General features: G+C 40.3%; 1 protein-coding gene across 18 annotated transcripts in view; it reads left to right on the forward strand.

Annotated features, from left to right (window-relative positions):
* The window catches only part of mpdz (multiple PDZ domain crumbs cell polarity complex component), a 105,228-nt gene that overhangs the window by 8,456 nt on the left and 71,842 nt on the right, over positions 1–24,930 (forward strand). For all 18 annotated transcript variants that reach the window (XM_079867831.1, XM_079867843.1, XM_079867842.1 and 15 more), the window contains exons 3-5: positions 19,158–19,327; positions 23,424–23,534; positions 23,751–23,890. In XM_079867831.1, the coding sequence (XP_079723957.1) occupies positions 19,158–19,327; positions 23,424–23,534; positions 23,751–23,890 (421 nt within the window). The remainder of the gene's footprint in view (positions 1–19,157; positions 19,328–23,423; positions 23,535–23,750; positions 23,891–24,930) is intronic.

Genomic DNA, 24,930 nt, shown 5'->3' on the forward strand with positions numbered 1-24,930 from the left:
CTCGTTATTGTGTGGTTGACGGACAGTTGTTTATCAGTTTGGACCAAAGCAGCGCGAGCCGATCTTGATCATGCGACACTGTTACTACACAGCGCTAATAAGAGATCCAGTAAAGAAAGCATTTGAATTAGCTACTTAAGTAATAACATTGCTGCGAGATCTAGTGAGAAACATTCACATTTCTCCGTTATTAACGGATCAAACAGTGCCAGGAAGCACAGTGGAAGCCAGGAAGAAACATTGTGCCATGAATGAACTATCCAGTGTCCACAGATCTGCAACATTTACCATGGATTTACTGTAGTAACACTAACTGCAACCATGGAAGTTTGGCAGGAATAGTAGGCTATAATGCTTTCAAGTAACATTACGTTGGTTTTATTTTGACATTATGAATAAAATTGCTGCCTTCAAATGTTAATCTGAACTAAAAATAGACCTTTGTTTATAACTACTAAAATATTAGGCTACATTTCATTTTTTCCAAGGAGCTGTTTTGTTTTATATGCTCATAAGAAGAGTCTATTATAGCTCCATCATTGCTCAAAGTAAAAAAATAAATAAATAAAAAAAATCATACTTTATTATGTTTGTTTTAATTTAAAAAAAAATCTTCTTTTAAATGTCACTTTGTATTTAAGAAACACGTGCCCTTTAGTCATTATTTGGGTGGGTAGCACACATATTATGAATGCCTTTGTCAGAATTCACATGAGCCATTTTAATCTAGATTAATCTCTAGATTAATTCCAAGATTACAGTGAGATTAATCTAGATTAAAAAAATTAATCTATGCCCACCACTAATATATATATATATATATATATAGTAGGGCTGTACTCGAATATTCGTTTGGTGGGTTGGTATTCGATTTGAAAATTTGACATTCGAATATTTGTTTTTTTGTTTTGTTTTTTTGCACACCAGGCATCCCCCTCGAAACAGTTCTCATTCGCGCTTGAATATGTTCAACACTATAAAATCTGACGAAATACAATACTCTTTTTTACAATTATCTTATATAGCCTATAGCCATTTTTAATAGGATGGACAGTTGAAGGAACCCAACCTCGTTATACTTAATAAATATATTTGCTTCTTCTTGGCCTACTAAAGTGTTCCTGCAACGGGAGTATTCTCTGGCTAGAGCGCAGAACAGCGGAGTTTGTATGGACAGAAGTGCATGCCTGAGCTTGTATTTTGGGTTAAGCTGCGTTGCTTTGACATTGTGGAAAACAGAATAATAGAAACAAAATGTATTAAGCTTTTTACCCGTTATTATCAATCTAAATTAATCTCGTTTTTAATTTAACTTAATTTTGTTTTTCTTTATTTAAATTTAGTTTTTTTCTTTATTTAAATTTCGTTTTTCATTTAAATTTCGTTTTTTCTTTATTTAAATTTCGTTTTTCTTTATTTAAATCTACCCTTTACTGTGTATTGCTTAAGTTAACAGACCTGTGTGTGTGTGTTACGTGCAAGTGTATTTACTTTGTGTCGTTCATGGGAAAGATGTGTTTATCACCAGTTCAGTGTCCGTTCTCGGAGCATAAGCCCTACCCGCGTGAGGTGCGCCGATTCCCGCTTGCGTTATTCTGTAGTTTATTAAAAGTTTATTAATTCTGAATGTGTCGCGTGCGTCTCACGTGTATATCTATATTCCTGAGTGAAGTCGCTTGGATGAATGGTTCTCGAAATAATCAAAATGCAATCGGACAGACAGACACATAGAGAATACTGCCTTTATTAGAGAGAAGAATATGTTCAGCCCCCTCTCTCCGAAACTTCGAATATTCGATGTTCATTACTTCCGAAGCTTCGAAGCTCAAAAAATGGTATTCGGACCAGCCCTAATATATATATATAACGTATAATATATATATATATGTGTATATAATGTATGTGTATATATGCAGCACGTTGAAGCAGCTTTTGTGGATAGTTTGTGTTCTCATTGCGAGGATATGACTATCGTGGTGTTGAGATCGAGACTCGCCTTCATGCGTGAAGGTGGAGTCCCCATTACCATGCCCCGCTACGGCGCCATGTGGGATGGGTGATCAGAGGATCATAGTGAGGCTTCCCCCCCCGGTAACTAATCCCTGTGGGCCCTTCACTCCTCTATCACATCGCAGCCGGTGGAACCCCCCGTTGAGCGCGCTGGTCCCTCTGTAATGGACCGACCAGCTGTTTCATTCAGGGCCTCTCCAGAGGACAGGATGCCGATTGCAGCATCGGAGGGTGAGATGACCTCTGGAAATGATGACTCGGCTGCATTATCTCCCTCTGGGAGAGTAACGTTGCCTGAGCCAGATCCAGAAACATCAGCTATGCTGAATCCGGCTGCCGAAGCTGTCTGGCTCGAGTGGTTGGATGATTGGTATCTTGGGACGGGCTGCGCTGGTTCTCAGCTCGCCGCCCCAGTGCCTTTCCTTCCCTAAGTGCTTGGAGAGCTTACCAGGTCGTAGACGGCACCTTTCTCTGCCAGAAACTGCCCGAATAAGCTTTTCCCCCCTCACTACCCTTCACGGAGGAGCGGTGAAGTGTTGCGAGGCTGTCCCTCCAATAGAGCGGTCTGGTGCGACACAGGTGCACCTGTGTCCGGCGGCCGCTGCTTTTTGGACGGGGCCCCTCGTCTCCCCCTAAAGCCTGTGAGTTCTCGCCCGTTCTGACAACATATATAGCCTGACAACATCTCATCTGAAAGAAGACTGTGCGGCGGTGCTGACTGCGTTATTTATTTATTTTTTTAATTGCTGTGAGATTGTTTGCTGTTGCGCGCAAATCCAGGAGATATTCTAGGATAGGCTGAAATCACTCACGTGGTGCATCTCTGTGCGAGACAGATTTCAACAATCACCAGTATTAGACAGCAGAAAAGCCAAAGCACAATGAAATAAGGCAACTTATGATTTCGGGGGTTTACATAGGCTATTGTCCGGTTTCATATTTGTCAGTCAACTTTTCAAAATACATTCGGGGCTACACTCAAAACATTCGGGGCTGAAGCCCCGGCAAAACCGTCTGACGGCGCGTCTGATCTTAACCATTCTTGTTGTGCGAAGTGCAGTAAGATTGAGAAAATGAGCTGAATCTCAAGGAGCCTGTCAAGAAAATCCGAGTCATATTTCAAAATTATATTTGGGAGGCTGCATTTCCTTTATGCAAAATAAAATTTAAATAATTATTATTAGTAAATAAAAATAATAATATTTTGCAGTGAAATTTGACCTGAACAAGTTTGCTGTTTTGTAAGATTGAACCTTAAACCAAACATTTGTTCAGTATCACACTATGGGAAACGCCTGGGGCGTGACCAATCCTGGAAGAACCAATTACACCAATTCATTTTCGTTCTCTTTCCCGTGAAGATCCTATTTGGAAGCTATCCTTAGCAGAACCTCGCAAGGGGTGGCCTCTAAACTATTCAAGGACCAGCCAATATCTTAGGTATGTCGCCAAACGTGGCTGCTTCTTTCTGCTGTTTTTCTATTCCTTGTGGTGGGGACCAGCAAATCAAGTTCTCACTTTCTTCAAGCAGTTACAGCTCCTTTTTCTCAGTTACACCCTCATGTGAAGTGGTGTGATGGATTGGCCGATCCCGCCATATTACGAGAATAACTGCTAATAAGACCCTATATCATGATGGCATGTTGTGGTGATCTCGTTAATCCCCTGGGGTTCCCATCTCTGTTATGACGACTGCGAGCACATCCATATTTCTTCTAAAGACTCTCACCCTCTGTGCACCCTCTGAGTGTTTGGGAGTTGGACACACACAGGATGCGCTTGCTAATCCCGGGTGCTCCCCGCACTGCATTAATTTCCAGTTAAGGGGTTTAGAACGGAGAGTACGAGTCACAGTCACGACTAAAGGGGACCCAAGTTTTTCAGCACCTCCCGTGGATATAGATGAGGTTGTTCCTCAGCACTGGTGAGAGCTGATGGATGAGATCTCTCCTGAACTTCATCCCCCTCTTTGCATCAGACTCCTTGGCGGGGGACAAAGAGGAGGAGGAGGAGGAGGAGGAAGATGATGAGGTGATAGCTTGGAAGAGGATTTGGAAGAAGACTAAGAGAATGCTATCTCCCCTCCTAATCTTTTTTCTTGACCTGGAAGTTCCATAGATTAGTCCCCCTCCCCCATGCCAGGGGAATTGGACCTCATTGAAATGCATAGGAAAGCAGCTGCTTAACTCTCTATTAACTGGCAAGAAGGCCAGGACATGTAAAGGGAGTTATATGATGGGAAGCAGTCAAGCAACTGATTCCAGCTGTCCCAGCATGCGTTGCAGAGATGCAACATTCCTGGGACAAGTCATTCTCACATAGGGTGCCTGTTAAAGGTTTCTCTAGGCTGGACGTTCATAATATGGAGGAGTTGGGGATGTCCAAAACTTGACTTTAAGGCTGTTATCTCACTTTATTCATCCCAAAGACTGGCTTCCATCTGAAGGATGCATATTTTCACATAAGCATCTACCAAGCACACAGAAAATTTCTCAAGTTTGCCTATCAAGGCACAGCCTATGAATATTTAATGTTTCCTTTTGGGCTCTCATTAGCCCCGAGATTGTTCAGCAAATGTGTCTAAGCAGCTCTGACACTGCTGAGAATAGTGGGTCTCAGAGTGTCAGCTTATTTGGAAGATCTGCTCCTCTGTGCCTGGCCTCTACTGCCTTGGTTATTCCACTGGGACTGTTGTGAGTGAGAGAGTTTCAGCACGAGACAGCTGCACAGCATTTGTGTCCAAAATACCACCTCAACCGCAAAGTGATAGTATCATCACTCTGCATGCACGCTCTTTTGTTTTTTTGTTTTTTTAAAGATTTTTTTTTAAAAGATTGTGCGTTTATCGAATCAGGGACTCCACTAGGGGCAGTCTCTGAGAAAGGTTGTGACGATGGATACGTTGCTCACAGGTTGGGGTGCAGTGTGTGAGGGCAAGATGGCAAAAAAAATTGGCCCATCTCGCTACAGAACACACACATAAACTTCCAAGAACAGTTAACAGTGTTTCTGGCATTGAAACATTTTGTGCAGTTTCAAAGGAACCACCACATTTTGAACAGATCAGATAGCACAACGGTGGTGGCATACTTAAATCTCAGGGGGCACACATTCTCCTCAGCTTCACCGTCTGGTACAAAAACTAATTGTGTGGGGCATGAAGCATTTTCATTCATTATGGGCAACGATTGTCCCGGGAATAATGAATATGGGGGCAAATCTCCTGTCCAGAGGGAATCCTCTGTACGGAGAAGGGACTTTCCTCCCTCAGGTAGTGAGCCAGTTGTGGGAGCTGCCATATATCTCTTCACCTCGCATGAAAACACTCACTGCCCTCTATTCTTTATCACTGGCTAGAGTTGGTACGCTATGGGTGTGGATACTCTAGCACACCCATGGCCAAACTCACTGCTTTATGCATTTCCTCCACTGAGTCTGATCGTACAGCACTTAAAGAGAATGCGGTCACTTAGTCATACTGATCGCCCAAACTGGCCCGAAAAATTGTGGCTGACAAAGATATTCTCCTGCGTGACCAGCCTTGGCCTAACCCGCTGCACAGGGACCTCCTCTCACAAGCGCACCGGGAAATTTTTTTCACCTGGCCCTGGACGAAGCAACTCTTTGAGCCTGGCCCAAGGGAGGTTAAACTTGAATGTTAGGGGTTTGCCTTCAAGGGTGATTGAGACTATTCAGAATGCGAGAGCGGCTTCAACGCGCTTTGCATATGATCGGAAATTAAATGTGTTAGAGCGACAATGCACACATAGACACAGAATTCCTTTTCTCTGTTCTGTTGTGTGTTTTCTGCAGAAACTTTTAGATAAGGGAAGAGCCTTTTACACTTTTAAGGTTTATCTTGCCACATTTTACCATAGGTCAACTGTCACTCATATGAAGAGTTATGAGGCTTCTTTTACTAAAGGCTGCTTTATTATTGGCTTTCAATCACGAAACGGGATAGTAAACTTCACGTTTTGTCGGTTTATAACTCCTGAATGCAGTTTGATATGGATTACTCAAGAGTAAATAATAAAGTAAACTAATCCAGCATTTGTGCCTAAAGTGAGTGAGTCAGCAATCTGTTTAAAAAAAAAGAGAATAGATAGATTCGGAGAATAGTTATGAGCTTCATGTTAGTTACATAAATCATTGAGTTGGTTGACATGCCTGCTTCGGACAGTATTTCTGCAATACAAGAGTTGTCTATATCCCATAGTGAGATACCAAACGAATGGTTGAAAGAAAAGTTTAGGTTACTTGCGTAACCCCAGTTCTCTGAACACAGACGTGAAGTATCTCACCACACTTCCCTCCTTGCAGTTGCATGGAGAAGAGATATGCTGGGAATAATGTGGGGACCGCTAGCAGCGATGAATTTTAGGGAGGCGGGACTCCCGCTATCACAGTGGTGTTTGGGTTAGTTTGTTTTCATTTGGACTTGTCTGCTGGTATTCACATGTCACGTGTCATCTTCACAGTCATTATCAGTTCAGCTGTATCACCTGTGTTTAGTCAATCATCGTCATCTGTATCACCTGTGTTCCATTAATCAGTGTCATCTGTGTTTGCGTGTTCCGTCTGTTCAGTCAGGCTTTGTCCGATCTCCGTTGTATTTAGTGTGTGTTGCTGCCTGTTCTGCTGTCCTGTATATTACTCCCATTAAACCTTCGTGTTGGAAATATATCCTCATCTCCGTCTGCCTTCCTGCAACCTCATGTGATACCCACATCACTGTTGTGATCTATATATACACATACTGTCTGTCTACTGACAAATGTGGTGTAATTGGTGCTTCTAGGATTGGTCATGCCAGAGGCGTTTCCCATAGTGAGATACCTCACTTCTGTTATCAGAGAACAGTGGTTATGTAATGGCGCTTTTTCTCTGCATGGTACGGCTCGGCGCGGCTCACTTTGCTTTTCCAATGCGTGGTACGATTCGGCTCAACGCAGCTCGACTCGGCTCTCTTTGGCTCGGTTAGTTTTTCCACTGCAGTTTAGTACCGCTTCAAATTGGGTGGGATTATAGACTGCTCATTAAAGTTGCTGAAAAACTTTTTCATTCCTGGTCGCAATATCCAGCTCTCGCTGGATCTGCTCCTCAGCTACCAACGAAAGGAATGTCTGCATCTCGTCTACTGAACCAGTCACCACGATTCAGCCATTTATTTTTGTGTTAAAAAGTTGTTTAATAAAAATTTTGCGGACAAATAATACTGCGGTGGCTGTTGCTATTTAAATCTAGCGCGTTTGGTTAGATTTGACGCTGTTGTGACGATTCTCTCTGACCAATCAGTGATGTAGTGTTTTCACGTCACATTTTAGTATCGGTATGGTACGTTTGGAACCTCAACAGAGGTGGTACCATTTAAAGCAAGCCGAAGCGACCCGTACCATGGAAAAGCGCAACAAAGTGAACCGAGCCGAGCCGCACCGTACCATGCAGTGGAAAAGCGCCAAAGTGAGCTATACCAAGCCGTACTGTACCGTACCATGCAGTGGAAATGCGCCATAAGTAATCTAAAGATCCTTTATAAGACTTTTATAAGATTTAAATATATGAATTTTTTTTTAAATGTTAATTGTTTTTTTTTTGTTCTAATCAAAATGCATTACTACTGTTCATAAGTTTGAGGTCAGTAAGATTTTATAATTTTTTAATTAACACTTTTATATTGATTAAACAAATTACTGTAAAAGCATTAATAATGTTACACAATATTTCTGTCAAATAGCCTAAATGCTGTTCTTTTGAGCTTTCTATTTATCAAAGAAATCTAAAACTGAATGGTTTCTACAAAAATATGAAGCAGCACAACTGTTTTCAACACAAGCAAATCAGCATATTATAATGATTTTTAAAAATCAGCTTTGACATCACCAGAATAAATTACATTTTTAAAATATATATACAGTATATATATATATATATATATATATATATATATATATATATATATATATATATATATATATATTTACTGTATTTTTAATCAAATAAATGCAGCCTTGGTGAGCACAAGAGACTTCTTTATGACAATTTTTAAATCTTACCAACCCCAAACTTTTGAACAGTAGTCTATGCGTTTTAAAAATATTTATCAAGATATTTGAGCAGATTTTATTATTTATCATTTTTGCTTGAGTAACTCTCCTTGCCACTGATGTGTCCAAAAAACATGGCAGTGTATGTAGCAGAAAGTAGGGCTGGGCGATACGGTCAAGTCACATTAAACTATAGGCCTAATTGTTAACTATATATTCAGAGTTATTTTGAAACCCTTAATATAAAGCATGTCTCATTTTTAGGACAAATTGGATTATGCACTTTCCCCGCTGCAGTTCACTTTGTGTCCTCCATTATTTTTCAGATGTGCTCGTAATATCATCCTATTGTATATCGATATAAACTGTTTTGTTTAGTCCTAGCGGAAAGAAAAATAAAGTTGAAAGAAAGAACGAAAGAAAGAAAGAATGTTTCACTCTGCGTGAAAGTTTTCTTGGACCTGTTGGTGGTTGTGGGATTGTTTACAGTCAGTGGTTTCTGAAGAGGTACAGAGCTCCACATACTCCACACACACTGGTTTAGTCACACTCCGTGAGAATGGAAATGACCTCGACTGGTTCACTCAGACTTGGAGGCGATAACGTCTTTCTAATGCCCTCAGCAGGAGCGCAATGCCGAGTCCCAATAGCAGGATTCTGGGGCTTTTCCGGGCGTTAGCCAGGCATGGCTGCACAAACCAGTCACACACAACAACTCAGTCCCCTCATACTGCATTTGCATACAAACACACTGCATACCTCTCTGACAGTTCATAAAAAAAAGGTAAATATGCTTTTTAAAAATTGTTAATTTGTACCTTTTTGCTTTCATTTGATCTGAACCATTTCATTTGTTCTTGTTTGTGTTTTTTTCTATCAAAATGTCAGAAAGCATTTTGTATTATCCATCCTTGTTTTTAAAATTCGTTAAACTGTTTTCTATAAATATGTTTGTATTGGCTAACATTTATTAAGCTAATGCGTGTCCTGTTTAAAGGGGGGGTGAAATGCTCATTTTCACTCAATCTCCTGTTAATCTTGAGTACCTATAGAGTAGTATTGCATCCTTCATATCTCCAAAACGTCTTTAGTTTTATTATATTTAGAGGTGAAAGATTGGCTGTACCGAGTCTTTCCGGAAAAAACCGAGCGGCTGGGGGCGGGCCGTGTGGGCGGTGTGCTATAGCTGTGCTAACTGATCTAACAACAACACAGAGAGACATTTGAAGTAGTTTACTCACTGTGACTGCTCGATCCTTAAGCATTAGACGATCTGCAAATAAGTCGATCTGGGCTTTGTTTATAAAACAATCATCGTCGAAATGCAGGGAACAAAGAGTCGTGCACAACCTCCGTTGATGCTTCGAAAAAACAAACTCCATCCACTATTCCCTTAACGCTGGGTTCTTTGGGAATCTGTGCAGGGTTGTCTTGCCCTGCCAACCAAAAACCCACTTCTTTGGTGACATTGACTTCCCTAAAAGCCGAGCATAGCGCTTTGAGGTAACGTACTGCTTTCGCTCTCTTCTCTCTCTGGTCTGCGAGTGCGCGCGCGGCCGCGGAGAAGTGCCCTTAGGACCCATATAAGGAAATTCCGCTCTATCTTACGTAAGACAGAGCCATACTCGAAAAAAACTTTCCGAAACTTGTGACAAACCGGAAGGAGTATTTTTGGAACAAAAATACTCCTTCAAACGTACAACTTAACTTTTGAAACTTTGTCCATGTTTAGCATGGGAATCCAACTCTTTAACAGTGTAAAAAACTCAGTATGCATGAAACAGCAATTCACCCCCCCCTTTAAAATGTGCACTAGCGGCTCCTGTTGTCCTGGTTCTGGTGGCAGTTTGACCACAGGTATCTCCCGATCTCCTGGATCTTGCACTCAGTCTGGCCGTTTGTCTGTGGGTGGTACCTTGAGGATAGACTTACTGAGACGCCGAGGAGTTTGAAGAAGGCCTGCCACACCCGGGAAATAAACTGAGGACCTCTGTCTGATACGATGTCTTCTGGAAAGCCATATGAACGAAAAACTTGCTGGAAGAGGAGTTCTGTGGCTTGATGGGGATGAGTTTGCAGGCTTTGGAGAATCGGTCTACGACGACGATTACACGTGTGATGGTTGGATGGAGGAAGGTCGTCATGAAGTCTATACCCAGATGAGACCAGGGGCGTCGGGGTATTGGCAGAGGTACTAACTTTCCCTCGGGTAGCTTCCTCGGTGTGTTGGTGATGGCACAGACTGAGCACCCCTTGACATACCGGGAGATTTCCTGGACCATGTTGGGCCACCAGCAATCTTGCAGGAGTGAGAGGGTTCGCTGGCTGCCTGGGTGTCCAACCCCGGTGGTAGAGGTGTCAACTTCGACCACGAATGGGAGTTCTGGATTGGGGTGTACCAGGATTGGAGCGGTGATGAAGGCATTCTTGAAGACAGAGACTTGGGTCGGTTTCTGAGGAGGGAGGTGAGAGATGAGCTGAGGAGACTGTAATTCTGGATGAATCTTCGGTAGAAGTTGGCGAAGCCTAGAAAGCATTGGAGTTCCTTTATAGTGACAGGTTGGGGCCAGTTGTGAATGGTACACCTTCTTCTAGTCCATTTGGATACCTCGTTGGTCGATGATATATCCAAGGAACTGTACGGATGGTGTGTGGAACTCGCACTTCTCCAACTTGAGATTGGAGGACCTGCATCACGTGTTGGCGATGTTCGGCCAGGTTCCGGGAGTAGATCAGGACGTCGCCGATGTAGACGATGACGAAGCAGCGGAAGTACTCCCGGAACACCTATTTCATATACCCCTGGAATACGGAGGGGGAGTTGGACAGGCCATACGGCATCACCTGGTACTCGTAGTGGCCTGTCAGAGTGATGAACACCATCTTCCATTTGTCCCCCTCACGTAGGCTTGTAGGCGCTCCGCAGGTCCAGCTTGGTGAAGATGCGAGCCCCATGTAGCTGTTCCAGGGCGGCAGGGACCAGAAGAAGAGGATAGCTGAATTTGATGGTCTGAGAGTTAAGTGCACAATAGTCGATGCACGGCTGCAAGCCTCCGTCCTTCTTGGCCACAAAGAAGCTGGAAGCTCTCAACGGAGGTTGAATGCAGGGAATGAAGTTCCCTGCAGACCCGGAGTTGTTGAGCGCTTGCGCTGGAACAAGAAGTTTTGGCATGCCAGATGGATTGCGCCCAATGCATCGCTCGTCCAGGCAACAGTGAGATCATAAAGGCGATACGTGCCCGTTCGGTGGAGAAAAGCTGTGGCTGCATCTCAAAGTACAATGAACATTGTAGTAGAAACCTGATGCAATCCTCCGCCTCACCGATGTATATCGCTGGTCTGGCCATGGGACTGGCAGAGGCAGGTGGTGAAGGAGTGGGTGGTGCAGAGGGGAGAGTTTGCCGATCTGCTTGCATGAGTTCGGCATATGGATCTGGTGGATGTTCTTCGCTGGTTTTGGCAGGACTCTGCATTGTGGTCTGGTCTTCAGTCACAACACAGAAGGAAACAGACAGGTGTTATAGTGATAACAGTGTTTGAGCAGAGTGGTGAGAAACAGTGGGAACTAGACGATGGTGATAGGATGGTGACATGACTGATGATGGTGACTTAGCTGGTGAAGATTGACGTGTATTCTCTGTGCAGGTGATGAGTGAACAAGAAGACAGGAGATCTGGAAAAGGATGAAGGATCAAAGACGGACAGAAGACTGGAAGCTTGACGAGACAAAGAGTGGACGGTGAACTGGGAATATGTAGGCTGTGTTACTGAGGGAGTGCAGGTGCAGCGAGTCAGTACTCTGGTGATTGTGAACGAATGGGCGGGTCCTGGTGATTGGGTGATGATTGGGGCTGTGACGGTGTGGCTGACTCTGTGACACGGCCAAGGTTTATCAACCCGCACTTTCACGAAATGCGCGTATTCAGTTCTGGCTCCACTGAGACTCCAGGGCATCCGTGTGTTGAATTACATCGATGACTAGTTGATTTTTAGCTCAATCCGAGCAGATGGCAGTTCGGCATCGAGATGTCGTTCTGTCTCACATAAGAAAGTTGGGGTTGAGGCTCAACGCCAAGAAGAGTGTGCTCCTTCCACTTCAGAGGGCCACTTTTCTAGGCATTTCTAGGCAAGAAGACTGTATGCACTGAAGTGGAGACTATTCTCTTTTTGGTGTAGATAACTTCAATTGGATCCTGTCAACTGACCTGTTGGTAAGTGCTTGATTATTTGCAAGAATACTTCTCTGCTGGATTATCCCCTTCCACCTTAAAGGTGTATGTGGGGTCTATATCTGCTTACCACACTCCTTTGGGTGGGGCATCATTGGGGATAGATCCTCTCATTACTAATTTTCTTCGTGGCACTCTGAGGCTGAGGCCTGCACTGTGCACTAGAGCACCGGCTTGGGATTTGGTCGTTGTACTTGAAGGCCTGACTCTGGCTCCCTTCGAGCCAATTAAGGACGTTTCAGAAAAGTTCCTCACACAAATTTTTTTTTATTTCTCCTCGCTATTTCCTCTATCAAGAGAATTGGAGACTTGAAAGCCTTGTCAGTTGCTCCTTCGTGCCTGGAATTTGCACCTGGTATGGTGAATGCTTTCCTTCACCCTAGGCTGGGTTATGTCCCTAAGGTCCCTACTAATGTTGCGGGTCCTATTATGCTGCAGGCCTTCTGTCCTCCACCTTTCTTATCATCAGATCAGGAAAAACTTAATCTTCTATGCCCTGTTTGGGCTTTGAATGCCTATGTCCACAGAGCTGCCCTGTGGCGAAAGTCAGATCAACTCTTTTTCTGTTTCGGGTCACCTAGAAAAGGGTACCCTGCATCTAAGCAGAGAATGAGCAAGTGGGTGGTTGAGGGTATCTCACTTGCTTATGAAGTGGCAGGTCAGCCTTCACCTATGGCTGAATTAAAAGCTTTATTGTTGGGTGTCTCCCTTCATGACATTTGTGATGCGGCAGGCTGGTCCTCACCGCACACATTTGTGAGGTTTTATAACTTGGATCTAGGCTCCACTCCAGGGTCTAGGGTGCTTGTATCTTAGTGTGGGCAATGATTTCATACAAACAGGCTTTGGTTATTATTATGTCATGGGTATAGTGTTCCCACAGCGTCTCGACGCAGCTCAAGTTCCCTTGAAAGGTAACGTCTCAGGTTACGTATGTAACCCTGGATCCTTGAAGAGGGAACGAGACGCTGCTTCGCCCTGCCATACTCCCTGCCATACTCCCTGCATGCCTGTGAGCAACTTGCTTCAGTCTGTCAGAAGCTAGCGCGGTCTGTTTCTGGGTATGCTTTATAGTTTCCTGGTCTGTGACGTAACCTGCCTATGACGTCAGGTCACACCATTGGACTGATTCTACACGTGCTTCATGACGCAATCATGCAGGTGCATTCCCACAGCGTCTCGGCAAAGTGCCTCATTCCCTCTTCAGGGAACCAGGGTTAAATACGTAACCTGAGACGCTCTCCAAGGATAACCAGAGGAGCATCTTTGTTAATCCTGGAACAACATTCCAATCAACTAATCAGATTTGAGGGACAAGTTTACAGTTTATGTCAAGTTTAGGTTTACAACCAGGGCTAGGTGCTTCTACATCAGATATTCATCTATAAATTCCGTCTGATTTTAGGGATAAGTTATGGGTAGGGTTATGTTTAGGGGTAGAGATAGGGTTAGGACTAAATTTTCCGACAGCAATGTTGTTCCGGATATATCAATATGTTGATCCAGGAACATGACTTACTTGGCAAAATCCCAGTGACCGTTGACTAATAAACTAACACACATGTAAAGTACTTGATCATAATTTTAACTGTAGTTTGTTATGCAATATTACATTGTAAGTTAATATATTTTAAATGTAGAATTGCATCTTCAGTGTTATAAATGTATTTAAAGACGTAACATACAAGTTTCAACAAAAATAATATTAAAAGTATATTTTAGTTTGACACTTGTATTTGGACATTTCTAATTGTACTTTGACTTTTCTGAGCTTTTGACCTCAGAAAAACGAACTTTCCTGTCCTGTCAGACATTACTGTGCACTCACCTGCGTGCACAAATGCAGAGGGGTGCACCGTATATCACTTCACTATTAACAGAGCGCAAAATAAATTACGAGCTTGCAACTTCGTTCGAAATTACCAAAGAGTACCAATACATTACATAACTGGTGCGTTGTGTGTGTTAGCTGGGAAAGTTTTGCATGTAGGTACAGTGGGGAGAACAAGTAATTGATACACTGCCGATTTTGCAGGTTTTCCCACTTAAAAAGCATGTAGAAGTCTGTAATTTTTATCATAGGTACTCTTCAACTGTGAGTGACGGAATCTAAAACAAAAATCCAGAAAATCACATTGTATGATTTTTAAGTAATTAATTTGCATTTTATTGCATGACATAAGTATTTGATACATCAGAAAAGCAGAACTTAATATTTGGTACAGAAACCTTTGTTTGCAATTACAGAGATCATATGTTTCCTGTAGTTCTTGACTAGGTTTGCACACACTGCAGCAGGGATTTTGGCCCAGTCCTCCATTCAGACCTTCTCCAGATCCTTCAGGTTTCGGGGCTGTTGCTGGGCAATACGGACTTTCAGCTCCCTCCAAAGATTTTCTATTGGGTTCAGGTCTGGAGACTGGCTAGACCACTCTAGGACCTTGAGATGCTTCTTACGGAGCCACTCCTTAGTTGCCATGGCTGTGTGTTTCAGGTCATTGTCATGCTGGAAGACCCAGCCACGACCCATCTTCAATGCTCTTCCTGAGGGAAGGAGGTTGTTGGCCAAGATTTTGCGATACATGGCCCCATCCATCCTCCCCTCAATACGGTGCAGTCGTCCTGTCCCCTTTGCAGAAAAGCATCCCCAAAGAATGATGTTTCCGCCTCCATGCTTCACGGTTGGGATGGTGTTCTTGGGGTTGTACTCATCCTTCTTCTTCCTCCAAACATGGCGAGTGGAGTTTAGACCAAAAAGCTCTATTTTTGTCTCATCAGACCACATGACCTTCTCCCATTCCTCCTCTGGATCATCCAGATGGTCACTGGAAAACTTCAGACGGGCCTGGACATGCGCTGGCTTGAGCAGGGGGACCTTGCATCCTTGCGCTGCAGGATTTTAATCCATGACGGCGTAGTGTGTTACTAATGGTTTTCTTTGAGACTGTGGTCCCAGCTCTCTTCAGGTCATTGACCAGGTCCTTCCGTGTAGTTCTGGGCTGATCCCTCACCTTCCTCATGATCATTGATGCTCCACGAGGTGAGATCTTGCATGGTGCCCCAGACCGAGAGAGATTGACCGTCATCTTGAACTACATCCATTTTCTAATAATTGCGGCAACAGTTGTTGCCTTCTCACCAAGCTGCTTGCCTATTGTCCTGTAGCCCATCCCAGCCTTGTGCAGGTCTACAATTTTATCCCTGATGTCCTTGCACAGCTCTCTGGTCTTGGCCATTGTGGAGAGGTTGGAGTCTGTTTGATTGAGTGTGTGGACAGGTGTCTTTTATACAAGTAACGAGTTCAAACAGGTGCAGTTAATACAGGTAATGAGTGGAGAACAGGAGGGCTTCTTAAAGAAAAACTAACAGGTATGTGAGAGCCGGAATTCTTACTGGTTGGTAGGTGATCAAATACCTAAATAATAAAATGCAAATTAATTATTTAAAAATCATACAATGTGATTTTCTGGATTTTTGTTTTAGATTCCGTCTCTCACAGTTGAAATGTACCTATGATAAAAATTACAGACCTCTACATGCTTTGTAAGTAGGAAAACATGCAAATTCGGCAGTTCTCCCCACTGTATAAAGTTCATTCTATTCATCAGGATCAGTGTCCTTATGTTTTATTAACAGTTCATGTTAGTATTGGGTATTTACCATACCGTAACCTTAACCCTACCACTTTATTTGCACTTTGTGTTATTTTCTATATTTTGAGGACTGTGGTTTCTCATGCCAACTTACTAACTTTATTATATTTTTAAAAACTAGTTAAGTAAAGTCGGATGGTACTTGTCTGTGTCAACCATTTTTTAAACAAAAATTTGCCTGGTTCAAATTTCTAAAAATATGGGTCATATTTACATATTTATGGGTCATATTATACTTAATGACGATAAAACAATGTGGTTCCTATGGCCAAACCAGTAGAGAACCACTGGTCTAATTAATAAGCTTTACCTGTCCACTTTTTAAGAGAGTCATGAACTGCATTTAAAAAAAAAAAAAAGGATAATGTTCTTTGAGGTCCACTTATAACATCCTAATTTAGAAGTAATAGGCTATTTTATATCCTGTTCTTGACCCTCTCTTTGAAACTCATTCAAAACTTGGAAGTAAACAACCATTGATATGATTAGCAGGGTTTGAAATTAACTTCTTCACCCACCGGCCATTTTGGCTACAAAATTTTTAAGTTACCAGCCATCCAGAACTTCTACTAGCCAAAAAAAGAAGAAATTAACCAGATTAACTGCGTTACAGCTTATATACGTGACACTCAGATGACGCAGCATGTCAGCGAGATGCTGCTCAAACTTTTTAAATTAAAATGTGAAAGATTAATAAACGAACCAAAGTTATACAAACTGAAGGAAAAGAAAATGCAGCCTAAAATGAAAGTCGAAGAAATGGAGGAAATTAAGAAATCACTGAGCTTTATGTCGGATGAGTTGAGCAAAGTCTCGAAACAACAAACAAAACTCATGGAGCTAATGGACGAAGTGAAACTCATCAAAACAATAATTAAAGAAAAGGACAAATGGATCGTGAACCTGGAAAGGAAAGTTGATGACTTGGAGCAATACACCCGCATGGAGGATATAATAATAACTGGATTTGAGACACGACATCAAACGAATGCCAGAGCGGTGACGAGCATTGACAAAGGTTAGGACGCACCGGCTCATGAACTACAAACACTAGAACAACAAATAATTTTCAACAATCTCATCATGCCGATTAAAAGCAATGACATTGCTGCTTGTCATACTTTTCCTAAAATATTATAGTTAGCTTCATTAATCACAAAAGCAAAGTGGAATTGCTCAAGGAAGCTAAAAATTGTCTGCAACCAGTCTTGTACTAAAGTTTTAGTACTTGGAGTTACCACAGTTACAGTGGGGTCCACAAATATTGGCACGCTTGGTAAATTTGAGCAAAAGTTAAAATTTGTTTTTGCAGTTTCTCCTCTTAGTCTTTCATTCAAAATATTCAAAAAAATCTAACCTTTAATTAAAGTCAAATGATTAAAAAAAACAAAAAACCTTTTCATTTAAATTGAAAAGCACGCCAAGTCGGAGCTGAAGAAGAAGCTGGCTCAAAACCTCACAACACCCACCCCTTGTCGGTGATTGGTTGGAACACTATTTGTTTTGGTTTTGAGTGGTTGGTGAAACCAATTGTTTTTGTGTGCAGATCTCAGAGCTTAGGCTGTCTACAGAGACACGTTTATTTGACGGCATGCTTATGGGGCGGGCAGCTAGCGGATCGTTAGGAAAGATTAGATGAATGTGATCTTTTTTTTTTTTGGCCTGAAATCACTGATACAACCTTTATCTGTCTTTCATTGTGTACAATCCCTGAGCTTTATGAAGCCTCCAGATGGAGCTGAAGTTCAGTTATGGTAATTGGAGTTTAGCTTCCGCCACACGCTGTAAGCGGTAGACCAGTCACAACAGACTGGGCCATCTGGCCAATCAGAGCAGAGTAGGCTCATGGAAAGGAGGGATTTAGAGAGACATGGAATCATGGAAAGATGTGGTGATGTGCAATGTTATGAGAAAATTAAACCTGTTGGAGGAGACCTTCAAAACAAAATTACGAGATTTTAAAATAGCATAATAGGGGCACTTTAAATAAAGTTAATCCCCACTTTCCTAATGTTAGGATCACAAGGAACAACTTGGCACTGCAAAATGTCTTGTAATCCTCAGAGGCATCTTGTTTTGTTACTCAAGTAATTCTGTGTTTGCATCTCTCCTATTTACTACTACATGACATTCCTGAAATGGTGGGCAAGGCTAAAGAGGCAGTAATGTAGAAGTAGGCATTCATCTTCTTCTGCAGAGGCGGTCTTCCGTCACACTATGATGTCATACTGAGACAAAGTCATTTAGGGAGCTTGGTTTCAATAAAAGCTGTTTTTGTACTAATGAGGAAGTGTTGAGTTCTAAAATTTACAGGAAATTTTTATACTACATAACCTTGTTACGTTATGTTGCTGTTTTGGTTTCATTTTCAAAGACTTTTAGTTTGTTATCATTAATTTCCTGTTTTTTCCTGATCTCATTTAGTTGTCATGCTAATTCATTGATTAGTGCACACCTGTTTTGTATTGAGTTCTATATCTTGTTTATAAGGCCTTTAATTCTTTCAGTTCCTTGTCTTGTGTTATTTGTGTTGGTTCACAGTATTTCGTTTAGTTTATTTCTTGTTTTGGATTTTATTCTTTTGTTTGATTTGATAAAGTTTTTAGCTGCCAATACATTCGCTTTGACTCTAGCCTCCTTATCTTCATCATAAACGTGACATACCTCTTATATGTCAAAAGATCAAGGAAAATAAGATTTCTCAATTCATGACCCCTTTAAGGCAGCAATGTCCAATTGTTTTTTTTACAATTTTCCACTGTGAATATCTTCAGTGAATTATTGTCTTCTCTGTTGCTCTTGTTCTGTGAGAGGAATGTGTACTATAGCGTTTGTACCCATGAGGCATCAGTCTGTATGATTAGAAGATAAAGCACCTCCTCACGGTAATCAAATCCTCCACAGAAAACACTCCATGGCGCTCTGGAGATGAATGTATTCGAAGATACTCTCCTCTCAATTATTTAAATATTCCCTGAATATTTAAACGGATAATGTACCTGTGAGATAAAGAAAGTGAATTTAATAAAACATTTCTACTACAGCTCATCATTGCCGGAGACTGACGAATCTGTCGCCATTTCTGACACAATATTCAAACTTTAGTGAATAAACAAAAATGAAAGGCTGCCAAACCTTGAAGAGCTTATGTGTGTGTGTGCTTGTGTGTGTGTGTGTGTGTGTGTGTGTGTGTGTGTGTGTGTGTGTGTGTGTGGCAGATACCCAGCGTTGTCTGCAGGCGGTGGAGAGGTTACAGTCTCGATTGAAAGAAAAGGGAGCAGATGTTCCTGCTGAGGAGAAGCTGAATCTTCTGAAAGCAGTCCTGCAGAGTCCTCTATTTCACCAGATCCTCGCCCTGCAGAAATCAGTGCAACACCTGAAGGAGCATGTAAGAAAAAACGCACAACACTGGAAAAAACTCCTTTCATTTAGACAAACACCAAAACATTTCAAACAGAGTGATGGATTTTGGATTTGGATTTATTTAAACCCAACCCAAACCTTAAAATACATATTTGGAAATATAAAACTGATATTTCCTAATGTCGTGCTAAAGCAAAATATATAAAATACTAATATCTTAAAACAAATGTTTTTGTAAACCGTATATATCAAAGTATGCAAATAGCAGTATACTGCCTTATGTCTGAGGTCGTTTCAGACATGCTGTCACAGTTAATCTTAGGATTTGTGTCTAAGTTGATTATGCAATGATGTGTTTTGACATTGTCTGCTTTGAATCTTTGCTGCCCTGATCTGAGATGATTGAGATTACATGATTATTCAAAAACAATGCAAACACTGGAAAATATTCACAGCTTAATTAGTCAGGGGGAAAATGCTTTATTAGTTGGGCATATTTCAAGGTTTTTCGAGCTCTGTGTGGACATGGAGAGTTTTGCACTGGCAGCCGTTCTGTCTAAAGTATGCGAGTTATGCTGGGGAGGCTGGAACAGAGGAATGGAGATTATCAAATCCCCACCGGCATTCCCTCTCGCTCAGTTCAGTCACATACTTCTGAACCGCAGAGCGTAACATTGTTAACAGCCTGTGTGGAAAAAGAAAACCTTAACGAAATCTAATGTCAGTCTAAAAGTAAGACTCTTAGACTAGAGCTGGTTACCCTTGTGGAAAAGAAGTGTGCTTATTTGTATTAAACGTGACCTTGCAGTGTACTTCAAATCTTAAAAGTATATATTTTTTTAAAACTGTACATGCATTAATACAATATTAGTGAAAAAGGGCACTTATGTGCACTTAAAGAGAGTACAGTTTCTTAACACACTTAAATAGACTTAAAAAAGTCTACTTAAGCCTAAAATGTATATTAATATAACTCTTAGTAAGGATAGTATGATCACTGTATTTTAAGTACATAAATAAATGTATTTGTAGTATACTTAGCATAAAAATAAATGCATTTCAAATACATTTTGGTACGTTTATTTTTCAATAGGGACATTTTAAATGATTGTTTTAATATTTTTTTCTCGTGCTTTAAAGAAGTACACTTATTTTGATGTGTTGACTAACATACTTAAGTACATGTAATATACTTGATTTATAAGTTTATTTGATATTACATTTGAAGTTAATAATTTAAATGATTGTCAGTACATTCGGCCATACCATATTTCAAAGACAACTGAATTATGAAATTGCATTTAAAGATGTACTTAAAACCAATTTAAAGTGGGTAGAAAAAGCATTCCTAAGTTTAGGTAATTGGATTTAATATAATACATTTTCATTAAATTGTAAATAACATGCAGTTATGTGTCTGAAACCATTACATTCAATATGCACTCAAGTATATTGGTTTAAAGTGTATTCTTTATGCAATAAATACTCAGTTTTTTTTTTTTAAGTATACTAAAGTGTACCTAATTTTTAACAAGGGATACACACACAAGAAGAAGATTTTTACATTTTCAAAAGAAAAGTGGTAGCCAGGGTGTTGCTATGCAGTTGCTGTGCTATGGTGTTTGGGAGGGAAATCTGTTACTTAGGCAAAAGTAAACACAATAAAGCAAACACCTTTAATAACCTGAGACTAATTAATTTTGGTCTGTTGGTGTCTCTCCACACTAAACTGCAAGGGTGTTTATGCCAACTGGTGAGTATGGCTTTGTCTGTGTTGCTATGGTTACCACAAAGCAGGAACGACCAAGAGAGAGAGACATGAGTTCATGTGTGAAGTGGAGCAGAAGTAATTTCTGAAATGTGGACGAGCCAAACTAGAGACCTAATCCTCTTACACAGGAAGACTAACAAATACACGCTCTCTCAGAGCTGACATAGTTTGGTGTGCGTTCAAAGCTTGTGCACGATCAGCAACCGAGCCGAGACTCTACAGCGCTTAATCTGAAGGGCCTCTGGGAGACGTTTATGTACATTAATGTTTACTGCAGCAGGCTGAAGTGGGCCCATTTATGCACAGAAGAGCTGTATAAAACCTGCCAAAAGTGTCACCGTGGCTTTCGACATAGTTTGTTAAAGGAACTGTTTACCTAATTAAATTTCTGTCATCGTTTTTTCTATGACTTTCTTTCTTTTGCGCAATGTAACAGAAGATAACATTGGAATCCAAAAAAACATTAAACCCTATTTCCTTGTGAAAAATAAGTTTATTTTATTGTATTCAATGTACACTTGTAGTGTAATTCAAATCTTAAAAACATATTTTTTTTTTTTAAACTGCACTTGGAGATAACATAATAACAATTTTAAAAAAGCCACTGAAGTGTACTTAAAGGGACAGTTAACCCCAAAATGACAATTCTGTCATCATTTACTCGCCCTCGAGTTGTTCCAAACCTGTATGAGTTTCATTCTTCTGCTGAACACAAACATTTTTTTTTTTTGAACAATGTCGGTAATCAAACAGTTGATGGACCCTACTGACTTCCAAAGTATTTTTTTTCTCCATACTATGGAAGCCAATGGGGACCATCAGCTGTTTGGTTACCCATATTCTTCAAAATATCTTCTTTTTTGCTTATTTTTTAAAGTTTTACTTTAAAGTACATTTTAAATCATGTTTTAATAATCTTGCTTGCTTTAAGACAGTACACTTATTTTGATGTGCTCACACTAAAGCACATGTAAAGTACTTTATTATAATTTAAAATGTAGTGTGTTCTATTCTATATTTCATTTAAAGTTAATATATGTTCAATAAAAATTGTATTAAATTATATTTTATTTGACCATAAATGCTTGTCAGTACATTCAGCAGAACACTTTAACCATATTTCAAGTAATTATGAATAATACATATAAAGATATCAAGCGTTGCGTTAGTTCTGGCAGGTCATGTCAGTCAAGCTCGCATCAGATGATCCTCAGCTGACCCACGTCTGTATAGGAATATGACGCCTAGCACAGCATCCTATATTAAAGCCCATTCAGTATTATCAGCAGCTTTATCACGTTGCTCAGGAGAAACCCCTAGCTTCTCCTCTCGTACACTCAGGACTTGGCCTTCTGATATTCCTCTTCGAATCAGACTCATTTTTCTTGAATTATGTTGTACATTAAATTATTGAAAATGAATGATATCTATAATACATTTATGTTGGTTCTGTTCTGTTTACACTAAGGGGGTCATCGCAGCTCTCCTTTCTCTTATCCATGCTAGGCTGCATGGATGGAAAGGGAGTTCTTGCCCAGAACAGAACCATACCACCAATCCAAACTGTAGGCTAACTGTCAATCTCTAAAATTCAGCTAATTGCATTCGATGTACAATTTAAACTAAAATACGTTTTAATTTAATTGCAATTAACAAGCAATTACATTCAGTTCACACTTAAGCATATTCTTTTATTATAATCTTTATCTATTTTTTTCCATAATATGTACAATTATTAGAAGTATGCTAAAATATACTTCTTTTTCACAAGGGATTGACTTTCATTGTATGACAAAAACAATTTCAGAACAATTTCTTTTATAAATCGGTAACTTGCGATGTGGAAAAGACATACAGACACTGATATAACAGCAAGGACAGAGTTGTAAATCACTAGAGTGCAGATCTGTGAAACCAAGCTGGAAAGACAATGGTTTATTAAGCAATTAATTTCAAACAAACAACAAATGTTTTAAGGAAATGACTTCACACATTGCAATGTGAGGTGCATGCTATTTTTCTCACAGAGAGATGCTTTTTTGGGACACGTTTTGTCTGGGTAATTGATATGAAATGGTTTGTACTTCATCAGGAATGTGCGCTCGAGTCAGGGAGGGAAATAAAAAGTTAATTAAGCAGCTCCTGAATGTAATGAAAAACATGTGTGCACAGATGGCTGGGAGGACAAATTATCACCAGAAATTATCAAAACAAATGAGTTTTCCATGCTCTTTCAGAGCTATTTATATTTTTAGATGCTCGGTGAAAGAAGTAAAGCTAAATACTTGGAACACACAAATGAGGAGTAATTTACACTTCCACTGTTTTTCTGTTAATCTTTCTCTCGTAGACTCCATATATTAACTCCGATCTCAAGAGCAGCCATGAAGGCTTCTCAGCGCAGCTCAATGGACAGCCTTCATCTGAAGAGTACAAACACATCATCCGTTCCATGGCTCAGGTAACACATATATTGTTTTTTATTTCTATAGAGCATTTCAAACTCTCATATCGCATTGATATAAGAGATATAAGATATGCGAGCCAAATATATCTATTTTTTCTTTTGAAGTTGTGTCCTCAGTAAATAAAGCAATAAGAGACCACACAATTAGTCATTTACTTTCTGAGAGCATACAAACAGTGTGATTATATGGGTGTGATGTTGTGTGTGTAGGGTCGGTACGTGACTAACATCGACCTACAGAAGCCGGTATCAGGCGGTTTGGGCTTCAGTGTTGTTGGATTGTGTAGTGAGAACCGCGGAGAACTCGGCATCTTCATTCAGGAGATTCAGGCTGGAAGTGTGGCATACAGGTCAGAATATGTACACACACTCACACATGCTGTCAGATGATCAGTGATTTGTGCATGCAACAGTTCTTGTTCGTTCACATTTTAAAAATAAGGATCACTCCTATTTTGAAGATCTGCTGCAATTTTCATTTCTTCCCTCCTAATCACAAATGTGTCACCAGTTCATATCATGTCAGCATTTTCCAGCCAAAAGTCACTGCAAAAGCAAGTTTGCTGACATGTTGGTGCTTTTTAGCAAATTGGTGTGTCTTTGTGAGAAGAAATTTCTGCCTGCTCAATATGTGTCAGATAGAAAACACTTTATACTACAAAAACAGTGTTAGATAATTATTCTTAGGTCAGTGATTAGGTCACCATTCACATTGTCATTTATTGTCAACCCCTTGTGAAAAAAGAAGAACACTTTAACACACTTTTAAAAAGAGTAGTTATTATGGAAATAATATACTATAAAAGAATATACTTGAGAATGAACTGAATGCAATGTTTTCAGAGACATTTCTGCATGTTAATTTTACTTGTGCTTTAGAATGTTGGTCAACACATCAAAAGAAGTGTACTGTTATATTGTATATAATTTGCGGGTGTCAGGGAGCCACTATCAATATGTGGGGAATTGAAATTGCAGTAATACTTTACAGTAAGGTCTCATTTGTTAACATTAGTTACTATATTAACTAACATTATCTAAAAAAATTGCAATATATTTGTTACAGTGTTTATTAATCTTTGTTAACATTAGTTAATAAAAATACAACTGCTTATTATTTGTTCATGTTAGTTCACAGTGCAATAACTAGTGCATTGTTAACAAATACAACTTTTGATTTTAACGATGTAATAGTAAATGTTGAAATTTACATTAAATAAGATTTTTAAATGCTGTAGAAGTCTTGTTCATTCCTAGTTCATGTTAACTAATGTAATTAACTAATGTTAACTAAAGAAACCTTATTGTAAAGTTTTAGTGAAATTGCTTTTAAATGTGCGCTTGCTTTTCACACAATTTATAAGAAAAGATTTTGTCAGTGATGCTCAGG

Source organism: Squalius cephalus, assembly GCF_949319135.1.
Source record: "Squalius cephalus genome assembly, chromosome: 3".
NCBI classification, from domain to species: Eukaryota; Metazoa; Chordata; class Actinopteri; order Cypriniformes; family Leuciscidae; genus Squalius; species Squalius cephalus.